General features: G+C 36.9%; 1 protein-coding gene across 1 annotated transcript in view; it reads right to left on the reverse strand.

Annotated features, from left to right (window-relative positions):
• The window catches only part of LOC132650605 (zinc finger protein ZFP2-like), a gene marked incomplete at its 3' end in the record, with an annotated part of 318,549 nt that overhangs the window by 9,134 nt on the left and 296,060 nt on the right, over positions 1-13,355 (reverse strand). The window contains exon 4 of the mRNA XM_060375953.1: positions 12,135-12,144. Within this exon, the coding sequence (XP_060231936.1) occupies positions 12,135-12,144 (10 nt within the window). The remainder of the gene's footprint in view (positions 1-12,134; positions 12,145-13,355) is intronic.

Below are 13,355 nucleotides of genomic sequence, written 5' to 3' on the forward strand. Positions count from 1 at the left end.
AACTCTCTACACAATGAAATCTAGGTCAGGGAAGAAATAAAGAAAGAACTTCCTACAATTCAATGAAAATGAAGGTACATCATACCCAAACTCATGGGATGCAATGAAAGCAGTCCTAAGAGGAGTTTTAATAGCACTAAAGGCCTTCATAAGCTATTGGAGGCATCCCATACAAGCAACTGAATGGAACACATGAAAGCCCGAGAAAAAAGAAGCAAATACTCTCAACAGGAGTAGACTACTAGGACTAACCAAACTCAGGGTTGAAATCAATAAATTAGAAACAAAGAGAATAATTCAAAGAATCAACAAAACCAAGAGCTAGTTCTTTGAGAAAATCAAATACATAGACAAACTCTTAGTCAAACTAAGTAAATGGCAGAAAGACACTATCCAAATCAACAGTCTGAAAGGAAGAGAGAGAGAGATAACAGACACTGAGAAAATCCAAAGAACCATTAGATCTTATGTCAAAAACCTATATGCCGCATAATTTAAAAATCTAAATGAAATATACAATTCTCTTGTTAGATTCCACTTACCAAAGTTGAATCAAAATCAGGTAAAGATATTAAATAGTCTTTTACTGCCTAAGGGAATAGAAGCAGCCATCTAAATACTTGCAACCAAAAAAGCCAAGAGTGAGATGATTTCAGAGCAGAATTCTACAAGACAGTCAATGAAGAGTCAATATCGATATTCTTCAAATTATTCCACAAAATAGAAATGGATGCAACATGACCAAACTCCTTTTGTAAGACCACAGTCACCTTGGTAAATCCTCAAGGACCCCCAAAAAGAAAGAGAACTTCAGATCAATCTCTTTTAAGAACAATGATGCAAAAATACTCAATAAAATAATTGCAAACCAAATCCAAGAACATATCAAATATATCATCCACCATTACCAAGTAGGCTTAATCCCAGGTATGCAGGGATAGTTCAATATAGGGAATCTTAATCTGTCATATAAACAAATTGAAAAAAAAAAACAGGATCATTTCCTTAGATGCTGAAAAAACATTTGACAATATCCAACAGTTATTCTTGTTTAAAGTCTTGGAGAGACTGGGGACAGAGGCACAGATCTAAAAATAGTAAAGACAATATACAACAATCCTATAGCTAACATCAAACTAAATGGAAAGATAGTTAAATCAATTCCACTGAACTCAAGGACAAGACAAGGCCACACACTCTCTCCAAATCTCTTCAGTACAGTACTCAAAGTCCTATCTAGGGCAATAAGACAACTAAAGGTGATCAAGGGGATACAAATTGATAAGGAAGAAGTCAAAGTATTGCTATTCACATATCTGACAGTATATAAAAGTGACCCCAAATATTCTACTTTAGGGAACTCCTACAGTTGAAAAATACTTTATCAAAGTGGTTGGACATAAAGTTAACTAAAAAAAAAAATCAGTAGCACTCCTGTATGCAAAAGACGAATGGACTGAAAAAGAATTAGGAGAACAACACCCTTCACAATAGGCAGGAAAAAAAAAAACGTAATGTACCTTGGAGTTATCCTCAACAAGCAAGTGAAAAACCTGCATGAAAAAAAAAAAAACTTTAAGCCTATGAAGAAAGAAATTGAAAAAGATACAAGAAGATAGAAATATCTCTCATGCTGATGGGTCAGAAGGATCAACATAGTAAAAAATGTTATCATACCAAAAACAATCTATAGATTAAATGATATTGCCATCAAAATATCAACACAATTCCTTAAGGAATTTGAAAAAAAAATTCTCAGCTTCATATGGAAAAGTAAAAAAGCCAGAATAGCTAAAACAGTCCTGTACTATAGCAGATCTTCAGTAGGTATCACCATCCCTGATCTCAAGCTCTAATATAAATCAATAGTAATAAAAAACTGCACAGTACTGAAATAAAAACAGAATGGTGGATGAACGAAATTGAAGTGAAGACCCATAAATAAACCCACACACCTATGGACACTTGATTTTTGACAAAGAAGCCAAAACCACGCAATGGAAAAAGGACAGCAACTTCAACAAATGTTGCTGGTCTAACTGGAAGTCTACATGTAGAAAAATGAAAATAGATCCATATTTATCACCCTGCATCAAACTACAGTCCAAGTTGTTCAAAGACCTCAACATAAAAGCAGATACATAAAACCAGAAAAAGTGGGAAAGAGTCTTGATCTCATTGGCATAAAAGGTAACTTCCTCAACAGAACACCAAGAACATTGGCTCTAAGATCAAGAATTAATGAATAGGATCTCATGAAACAAAAAGCTTCTATGAAGCAAAGAACTCTGTCAATAGAACAAAATGACTGCCTACCGACTGACAAAAGATCTTCACCAACCCTTCATACAACTGAAAGAGCTAATAAACAATATATATAAAGAGCTCAAGAAATTAAACTCCAACAATCCAAATAATCCAATTTAAAACTGGGGTACAGAACTAAACAGAGATTTCTCCACAGAGGAATATCAAATGGTGGACATTAAATGCTCAATATCTGTAGTCATCATGGAAATGCAAATGACATTCCATCTTAAACCCATCATGGCTAAGATCAAAACCTGAAGAGACAGCAAGCTAGTGAGAATGTGAAGAAAGAGGAACACTCCTCCATTGCTGTGGGAGTGCAAACTTATACAACCATTTTAGAAATTAATCTGATGCTTTCTCAGACAATTGAAAATAGTGTTACTTAAAGACACAGCTCTACCATTCCTGGATATATATCAAAAAGATGCTCCACCATTCAACAAAGATATTCGGTCAACTATGTTCATAGCATCTATATTCATAATAGCCAGAATAGGGAAACAAACTACACGTCTCTCAACCAAACCATTGTTTTACAGAAATTGTGGTACATTTACACAATGGAATGCTACTATGGTATTTAAAAAAAAAAAAAAAGGAAACCATGAAATTTTCAGACAAGTGGATGGAACTTGAAATGATCATCCTAAGTGAGTTATTCCAAAACCAGAAAGGCACGCATGGTATATTCTCATTAATAAGTGGATAATGGCCATAATATAGGATAAACATACTACAATCCACAGACCTAAAGGAGCTAAATAAAAAGGAGGACCCTATGAAGAATGGTAAATTCTTATTCAAAGGGGCAAATAGAATTGACACCAGACGTGACTGAGGAGAGGGAACAGGATGAGAGCCTAACATACATATCCTCCAAAAGACTCTATCCAGCGGGGGTTCAAAGCAGATGCTAAGACTCATAGCCAAACTTTGGGTAGAGCACAAAGAATCATAGGAAAGAGTAGAGGGATAGAAAGTAGAAAGACCCAGACCTGGCAGGACCTCCATAAGAAGACCAACAAGGACAACAAATCTGGGCCCATGGGGACTTGCAGAGATTGATGCCCCCACCAAAGACCATTCATGAAGAGGAACCAGACCCCTGCTCAGATGTAGCTGATAGGCATCTCAGTCTCATGTGGGATCCATATTAAGAAGAGTAGGGGCTGGCTCTGACATGGACTCTGTTGCCTGATCTTTGATCAGTTCCCCCTGGTAGAGGGGGCATTGCCATACCACAAAGGAAGAGAAAGCACGCAGTCCTAGTGAGCCTTGATAGGCTGGAGTCAGATGGTAGGAGAGGAGGGCTCCCCCTATCTGAGAATTGGAAATGGGCTAAGGGTGAAAGAGGAACAGAGGAGTGAAACCAGGAAGAGACAAGGGAGGGGGCTAAAATTGGGATCTTAAGTGGATAAATTATTTTTAAATTTTATTTATTTATTTATTACAATTTATTCACTTTGTATACCCACTATAGCCCCCTCCATAATCTCCTCCCAGTCTCACCCACTCTCCTTCTTTTCCCCCTATGCCTTTTCCATATTCTCCTGATAGGGGAGGAACTCGTTTCCTTCTATCTGAACCTGGCTTATTAGGTCTCATCAAGAATGGCTACACCATATTCCTCTGTGGCCTCAAAAGGGTGCACCCCCCAGGAGGAGGTGTTCAAAGAGCTGAGTTCATGTCAGAAAATAAGTTATAGAAAAACAAATTTAAATTAAAACAAGTTAAGTGTGAATAAAATAAATAAATAAATAAATAAATAAAGTAAAAAAAAAAACAAACACAACAGGTAGAAAGAATGTCACACACCTGCAATTCAATAATTCAGAAAGCTCAAACACTGTTAGTGTCATGAGTACATGCCATTCTAAGAAATTAAATATACTCTCTGCCAAATTTCAAGTGTAAGATGTGGATGAAGATCAGCACAACATATTCTTGCATATACAAAACAAAACAAAATTTAAAAAACCAAAATTAAAAAAATTAAAATTAAAATAAAAGAAAACAAAATTAAAAAAAAATTAAAATTAAAAAAAAAACAAGGCTCAGTAGCCAATGTTGATATTGATGTTGATGCCAGGCGTGTTGGACTAAATTTAAGCCCAACACTAGACTGGAGTTACATCTGTAAGTTGAAAACCTTTTTGGTCTACATACCAACTTTCAGGACAGCCAAGGCTACAAAGAAACTTTTTCTTCAGTGTCAAAAACAGAAACATTATCTTCTCTGGGAGCTTTTTTGATTCAATCAAATAAGTTCTGACCAAATTCACTATAGGCTTATTGTCATTCCATATGAAAATGTAGTCTAACTTCAATGATCCTAAAATTCTGCCATAGCTCATATACTGTTCAAATGTTCACAGTCTCTTCTGATATACAAGAGAATCTCTTGGGTGCCACATCTTGTAACATCAGAAGTAAGTTACATCATTCCAACATAGATGCACAGAATACCCCTTCCCATTCTAGTATTGAGAATGCATATATAGTGAGGGAAGACTGGACCAAGAAAAGAAGTTCAGCAAGGAAAACAACAAATCCTGTTGCTGTTTCAAAAGGCTTAGATGGTCCTATCCCTGCAACATCTCATACATCTCTCAGTTTGGTTACTTCCACTACCTATAGGCAGCACTCTATGGGAGGTGTCTCCTAACTTAGGTATCTCAACAACTTGTAGTGTCAAGATGCAACTCAGGCTTCACCCTCACCACTTCATGCAATGAACCTTTATATTATCTTCACTGGGGATCTGACTCTGCCAAACGCAGATGGCTGGCACTGTGCTCAATTGAAGCTACAAAGAAAGAATCTATTACTTTAAATTTTGCATTTTTTTTGTTTTTAGAACCAGCACAACATGGGTGAGCCTGTCAAGTTGGATTCTACATTGGGTTGGACAAATTGGGATGGACCATACTACACTTGGACCACTTTTGGAGCAGGTTTTATATGAAGTTCCTTCCTGACACTAGAAATCACTCTGCCTACTCTTTCCATTAACAGAAGAATTAACAGTGAGGAGTATTACTGTATGGACACCATATTTCAAATCCAGACCTATGACCTTTTCTTTGATGTTGATAATCTCCTTGAAAATTACTGTCTCTTTTTCAGCATGTGACTGCCATCTGAACCTACCTAGTGATGCTTTTCTCAACAAACCAAAAACTTTACATTTATTTCTGCTCCACTTGTCTTTTTCTTTCACCGTGGTCCTGAATGTCTCACTAAAAATAACCATTCAACAGATTTAGTATTCCAAGTAAGAAATCCAACCTATTATTTTTTAATTCTGCCTTACTCAATTTCTCAAGGCATACATAGAGCAAGTATGATTTGCAGTTTAAATATCACACAAATGACCTCTAGCTTAATTTTCCATGGAGTCTGTTGTCCTATGATATGGACTTCCTCTGTCGGCATTATTCTCAACACTCTGATTTTCTAGGTCTTACAAGAACAGCTGATGAAGCTCTGTATACAGTTTTCTAATACTTTTGATATCTTAAATCATGTTGTTTTCCATAAAAAGAGAACATTCCAAGGTTCTGTCCAGCAGTGAAATTAGTCTTTGCATGTAATTTTTTGTTCCAATTTGCCACTTTTTTGCTGTGACTAAATCCCCTAACCAAAAGCATGTCAGCTCATGAATGGGTTTATTCATTTAGTTTGGTACTGTCAGATCACAGTCCATCATTTTGGGAGCTTAGCATAGGCAAAGCCTATAAAAAGCAAACCTGTCTGAAAAGAAAATAAAATAATAGAAAATAAAAAACAGAAAGAAAAATGAAATAGCTACATGTGTCAAAGAAAATGTTAAATCTAAAAGTTCCCTACCACAAAACATCCAGGAACTCTGGGACATTATGAAAAGACAAAACATGCTAATGATCAGATTAGCAGAAGAAGGATGAGATCAAAGGTCCACATGATATTTTCAACAAAATCATACAAGAAAAATTTCTTAACCTAAATGTCTATCAAGGCAAAATAAGCATACTAAACACCAAAGAGACTGGACCAGAAAAGAAATTACTCTTACCAGAGATTAATCAAAACTCTATACATATAGCACAAGGAAAGGATTGGAAAAGTTTCAACAGAAAAAAAATAAAATAAAATAAAACAGACCACACTAACCAACCAATCAAATAGACAAACAAAAAACAACCAAGAAATAAATAAAGGCAGACCTTTGAAATTAATCTTGTATTCTCAGTAAAGATGCTGGAAGTTGAAGGGCTTAGACAGTGTGCTTCTGACTCTTAATAAACTACAGAAGCCAACACAAATTATTAAGCATGCCCAGAGACTTTCAATCAGCAAATGGAGAAAATAAGATGCTTCATGATAAGGCCAAATTTAAACATATGTATCTATAAATGTAGCCCAACACAGGGTGCTAAATCAACTAACACCACTACCAAAATACCGGGATTTACAATCACTGTTTGTTGATATCTCTTAATACCTTTAACCAAAATTCACCAATAAGAAGACACAGGTTCACAAAATGGATAATAAAACAGAATTCATCCTTCTGCTAAATATAACCAAAACAGCTTCACATCAATCATAGACAGTATCTGAAGGTAAAGGGTTGGAAAAAGATATTCCAAATTAATGGACTGAAGTATCAAGCTGGTATAACAATTTTAATATCTAACAAAACAGACTTCAAACAAAAACTAATCAAAAGATGGCAAAGTACAATACATATTCAAAGATATCCAGCAAGATAACATTTCAATACTTAACATCTATGCCCCAAACATAAGAGCACCCAATTTATAAAAGAAAAACTTCTGCAGCTTACATCACATCCTGGCCCTGATAAACGGATAGGGGAAGACTTCAGTACACCACTCACACCAAAGACAGGTCCTCCAGACCAAACTGAACAGAGAAATATTCCAGCTAACTACCATCAAAAACTAAATATACCCAAATAATGTTTACAGAACATTCCACCCAAACAAAAAGATTATTCCCTCTTCTCAGAAAACTCATATACTGTTCTCCAAAATTGATGAAATACTTGAACAGTGGAAGTATCAAAAGACATAAGAAACTAGAAATAACCTCCTGCATCCTATCAGACCACTATGTTTTAAAGCAGCACATCATCGATAATAAAAACACTAGAAAGCTTACAAACTCATGGGAATTGAACAACTCTCTACTGAATAAAAAAATAGATCAAGACTGATATAAAGAAATTAAAGACTTTCTAGAAGTCAATGAAATGAATACACAACATATCAAAACTCACAGTACACAATGGAAGTGTTGACCAGAAGACAGGCCATAGCACTATTTTTTACATTCTGAAAAAAAAAATCAGAGAGATCTCTTACTAGCAACTTAACACCACACATAAATACTCTAGAACAAAGAAAGTAAGCATAACCAGAAGGAGTAGACACTGAAAAACTATTGAACGGTGTCTTCACTGGTAAAACCGAATGTTTCCACAGGAAAAAAAAAATGGTGGATCCTATCAAAATTGATAATGATTAGATTTGAATAGTAGAAATCTCCTGAATAAGCAAGGTAACTGTTCATCACACAGCTTGGTCATTCAGTCCAAACTAACTTAATAAAGACTAAAGTTTTCTTCTTAAATAAAAAAGGATACTTTTGTTATTTCATATTAAAAATAGTTAAAGAGGTTTAAAATGTTTTAAGTAAATTCAATAGTATAAACTTGTTTCAGTTGGAATAATTTTGAGTGAATATAACATATTTGAGCAGCGTGGTGTTAGACCATGCATGTAATCCCAGCAGAGACAAGCAGTTCTATATTACTTAGTTGTTTTCTAAATTCAGGAGTTACAATGACAGGGTGTTAGTGGTTCATAGCCTTAATCCCAGCATTTGGGAGGCACATGCCTTTTATATACCACCTGGGAGGCAGAGGCAGGCACATAGGATTTACAGTGATTTTATTTAAAAGCTGCTTGTAAAAGGCAGGCTGAAAATCAAAGTGAATGCCCTTTATTATCTAGAAATAAATACACTTTAAGGTATATTTGTAAACTTTCAAAGATTTTTTAACTTTGAGATATTATACTTTTCCTATTTCCAAAAAAAACATTTTACCCTATAAAAGATATAACATTCCTAAAAAGGTACAACCCTCATCCCAGAATTAGCGATGGGGCAGGGTTTTGATTTAATAATTTCAGGAAAATAAAATCATCCAACTAAAGAATATGGAGACCACTGGACACATGAAAATTCTGAAGAAAATGACAGATTACCAAAAGAAAATGTCAAAAGAGAAGGAGTAAACTGGCCAACTGGTATCACTCACCTTCATGTTGTCTCTTCTGCCTTCTACAGACATAAGTGCAAATTGTCTCTATGTGATTGTTAAAGAACAATCCAAAATCTCTATATCATATCAGAAAAGCCACCTTGTAAGAAACAGAGGGAAACAGAAAAATAAGGGATGATTCTATTGTCATGAATCTCATAATTTTCTGGCATGATGTGACTTCTGTACTTACCACAAACTTCAATAATCAAGAATGTGCCAAAAAAAGCCTAAAATATCGTCAAGTTTACATGAAAAGTTGTAAGGAAACTTTAGCATGAAAAATATGCACTGGACCAGAGATACCTTTGATTTTCTAATTAATACAAATTAAATAAACACAGATTTCACAACTGCTACAAGACAAACACAAAGTGACACCTAAACTGTTATATTTCTGACCCTCCATCTACTATTAACCTCCTTTCCAGAGAGCCCTTTTGCTATGGAAGTGGAAAATGGAGGTGATCATAATGATAAGCTATGGCTTGCAGTCCCTCATGCCCCTTGTGGGTTCAGGCACATCCCAGCACTTGCCAACACTCACAAACAAAACAATGTTGGAGAATAGTTTAATATGTTTCCTGATGCATGGATTATGTCACAAGATGCGAAATCTGCCCTATCCACTTACCTAAAACCAGGCTCACCTGACAAAATTCTTCATCTCAGAAATTCATTTTGTACCCTGGAATTGAATTTTTCTAAAGCATGCTATTGTGCCTAGTGGTAGACGCAAAGTACAAAAAAAATCAAAAACAAATAATCAATTATTGCTGAAGGATGATCACCGCCAACTCTTTTCTGCCAGTTTCAAAACTATTTGTAAAATTTGTTACAAAAAACCGTGTGTGGAACACAACATTCATCATTTCTAGAAATGAGACCTTCAGTTTTCCAATCTGTCCACTTCAAAACCAATGCCTGTGTGTGCACACTAGATAGTGATATTATAAGCACCACGACTTTCTACTGCCCAGGCTGCAAAGTCTTCACTTCTCCGGACAATCAAAATTCAGGAAGGATCAGAGGCCAAGGGTCTGCCAAGATCACCACAGAACCACAGCCTGAACTACAGTCAGTCTCATTCAAAGCAATTCAGGCTGAGATATCTCAGCAGCCTGCTCTTCTTGGCCTGGGGACAATGTCCCCACACTCAGCATGACATGGCCTCTGGTCTCTCTCACAGTTCTTTAGAGCTACATCAGAGGAAAATCCCAGAACAAACCCATAAACTACTTCCCACTGTTGCTCCTGACTGCTGGGCCTGCCCAGAGTCCCTCATTAGCTTGAACAATGGAGCTGAGTCTCAGGATAGTAGTAGTTACTCTACCAGTGGATCAAATATCAAATAGTGCAGATAGCAGAGGCATTCTATCTTTGCCCTAACCCCTATGGGCACACAGAACACTAGTGTTTTTATAAAAGAATGAAAATCCCAATTATTTGATTTTAAAACCTGCTATCGCAGAGAGGCAGAGAAAGCACCCATCTGACCCTGTTACTCACCAAGAGGAAAAAGCCCCAAAAGCTCACCAGCTCAGATGACAGCTCAGGGGGGATAGACCAAAGGAACCCAAGGCCAAAGGCTTTCTAGATCAAAGCTCAAAAAGCCAAAAAGCTACCAAGCTAAACCTCCTTCCACTTTTAAACTCTCTCTTAAATACATTTCAGCTGAAAGTTCCTCTTACTCCTTAATCCATGTCAGGTGGTTTCTTGCTTTGCCTCTTGACCTAGGGTTAACATTATTAAATCCTATGCACAGAGAACTTTTGAATTAAAGGTATGTTCTAGGGATGAGGGAACCATACCATAATCACCTGTTTACAATAAACAGAAAGTTCTTGGAATTAAGGTTTGTGTTAGTGCTCAACCACACCAAACAGAGCAATGGTGTTTACAGTTCACAATCTGAGGGATCACACTGGGATCAAATATCCTGCAACATCCTCATCTTGGAAATGTTTTAAAATACAGTCTTCCACTGTACCAGGGCACCTGCTCATTTTCCCAGATACAAGCCATTTATGTTGCACATTCCATTACATGATCAGTGTCCAGTGCAGTCACCTCTACCTCATAGTTGGGAAGTCCTTCAGACAAAGTTCAGTCAAAGCCAAACAGTAACAACCATTAAAGAAACAAATGGCCATGAATTTGAAAGCAAGGAGCAGTTAATGAGAGCTCAATGAAAATGAGAAATAAAACAAAAAGATATGGCTGTACCTCAGAATGTTGGAGTAGAAAGTTTATTATAGATAGACGAGAGAACATAGTCAGACACAGGGAAATCTGGAATAGTCTACAGTTGGCATGACTGTGAGAAATGTGAAACAAGAGGAGAGGGGGAAGTGGAGAGCCAGAACAAAGAGCCAGGAGGATAAATGATAAATGAAAAAGACCAGGTAACCAAAAAGGTTAGAATACATAAGGAAGGACAGCTGGGTGAAGGGCAGCTCAACTCTGAGGCTAGAGAACTGTGTTTGACACCCATACCTTGTAACAGTTAAGGGCTGAGGGATACTGGGAGAACCTGACAGCCACGTCTGCTCTAATTGTTAAGCAGCCACCTTAATGGTTCATCCCAGCATTTGAGACATAAGAGTAGAGAGGAATGAGAAGGCTGAAACAATTTCATTATAATCTCAAAAATTATTTTTAAAAGTTGAAAATGGCTTCATGGTCTAATATTCTTCGGGTACTTCAAGTATATATTAGAACACACAAAGTATTACTCACACCTCTTCTCTCAGGTTGTACATTTTCAATTGGGGTGTGGGGGAAGGAACCATGCCTGTTAGTCACTACCACAGCGGTTTATCCAGAATTTCTGTGTTTTTTGAACTCGTGCAACTATAGAAATTTGCTGTTTCCAGAAACAAGTTCAGCAACTAATCCACAAGAGATTCCCTTTGTGTATGACTCCCCCAAATGTACAGTTTTCACTTTTATTGACCATCTAAAATTGATTACCTGACTCATTGCCATCTTCCCTCCTCCCCCTCCCTTTCTGTGTTGTGAATACACCAGATTCAAAGTAGGTCAGTGAACTCTATTCTTACACAGGTCCCTCTTTATTTGTAATTGCCCACCTCCCCCCAAAAATCAGGGTGTTCAGTGGACATTCATTCACTGGTCTCTCTCACTTGGCATTCACCAGTCAGGGCCCACCTAAAAAGATCTGCAGGATTATGTTATAGGCACTGGGCAGTAGGGGCAACATTCAATGCTCAAATAAAGTATAAACTACATAACATGTGAAAGGCTGATATACAGGAGACATTGCTTTAAACAAAAACAAATATCAAAGCACTAGGGAAAAAGGAATGAAATTCTTAATGACTGGGGATTATCTGAGAATATTAACTAATAGGAGACTAGAGCAATGATGCATCAACAAAATAAAATGTAATAATACCAAGAACTGACTTTTTTGAAGATTTATTTATTTAGTATGTGTACAATTTTCTGCATGCATGTACACTTGCACACCAGAAGATCTCATTATAGATGTTGTAAGCCACCATGTGGTTGCTGGGAATTAAACTCATGACCTCCGGAAAAGCAGCCAGTGCTCTTAAACTCTTACTTGAAAAAAACACATAGGCATACTGACTTTGATAAACACAGGCCATTCTGTGGTAGAGGGAAAGCCATTAATAAGATACTCTTTGATGTTGCCCCTGTGTTCAACATTAGCTGCTGAGAACTGTAACCTGACAGACACAGCTTTAGCCAATAGCATGTTCAAATTTGAACTGAAAAACTGTGTCCATGAGGATTGTACATACAGGCATAGGACAGTCCCTTAATTTGAAATTCAATATTCACTGGATCAAGCTACCTGACCCAAATTGTACACCCAAAAATCTGGTCTGTTTTCATTGGCATTCGTGAATTAAGAAACACATGTTAGGAAATTACAAATTAAAAAACCTCACCTTGTCACATTTCTAGATAATCCAGGATCCTAAATTCTAACAGGCCTGGTTAGCATACTACTTATCTGTGGAGTATTTTACAGACAGTCTTCCTTCAGCTAAATTCTAACTGGGACCACTACTTTCTCAGCCATAGTAAATTCTTTTTATATCATCAGTTCTACTCTTCTATATCACAGCTTAATATTGGAGTGCTCTCTGACACAAGACATACCATTTACAACTCCCACAAAATCCAAATGGATCTTTTAATACTGAGAGAACTTACCTGACACCCCCAAAGGTCACCAGGAACTAAGCTTAAAAAGGTCACCTAAAGGTCACCAGATTACTGATTCTACCATAAGGTCACCAGGAATTGGGCCATGTCATAAGATTCGCTACCCAAGGAACAGCCTGAGGATAACCACAAGGATGGGAAGATATCTCATCTCAAAGTGGAGCATTTGTGCTGAGCAGCCTACCAACCTTGTAGTAGAACATTGAATGACACAGAAAATACCTAACATTCCTAGAGATAGCTCTTTCAATGTTAGTTATGTTAGCTAGCCAAACATTTTCTAAAAACCTTGCCCTTGCTCAATGCCACCCAATCCTGTAACAGTTAAACTGGAACTTCATGGTCCTTCCTAAAACCATAATCAAAACCCTGCCGTGCAACTGCTCAGGGTTCTCCTCTCTGATCCACTGTGTTGGTGATGTTGGAGAGACTCAGCTTAAGCCCAAACAAAACTCTTTGCTCTTGCATATGTGGTCTACCTCCTGGTGAT

The sequence above is a fragment of the Meriones unguiculatus genome, assembly GCF_030254825.1.
Source record: "Meriones unguiculatus strain TT.TT164.6M chromosome 13 unlocalized genomic scaffold, Bangor_MerUng_6.1 Chr13_unordered_Scaffold_28, whole genome shotgun sequence".
Classification (NCBI taxonomy): domain Eukaryota; kingdom Metazoa; phylum Chordata; class Mammalia; order Rodentia; family Muridae; genus Meriones; species Meriones unguiculatus.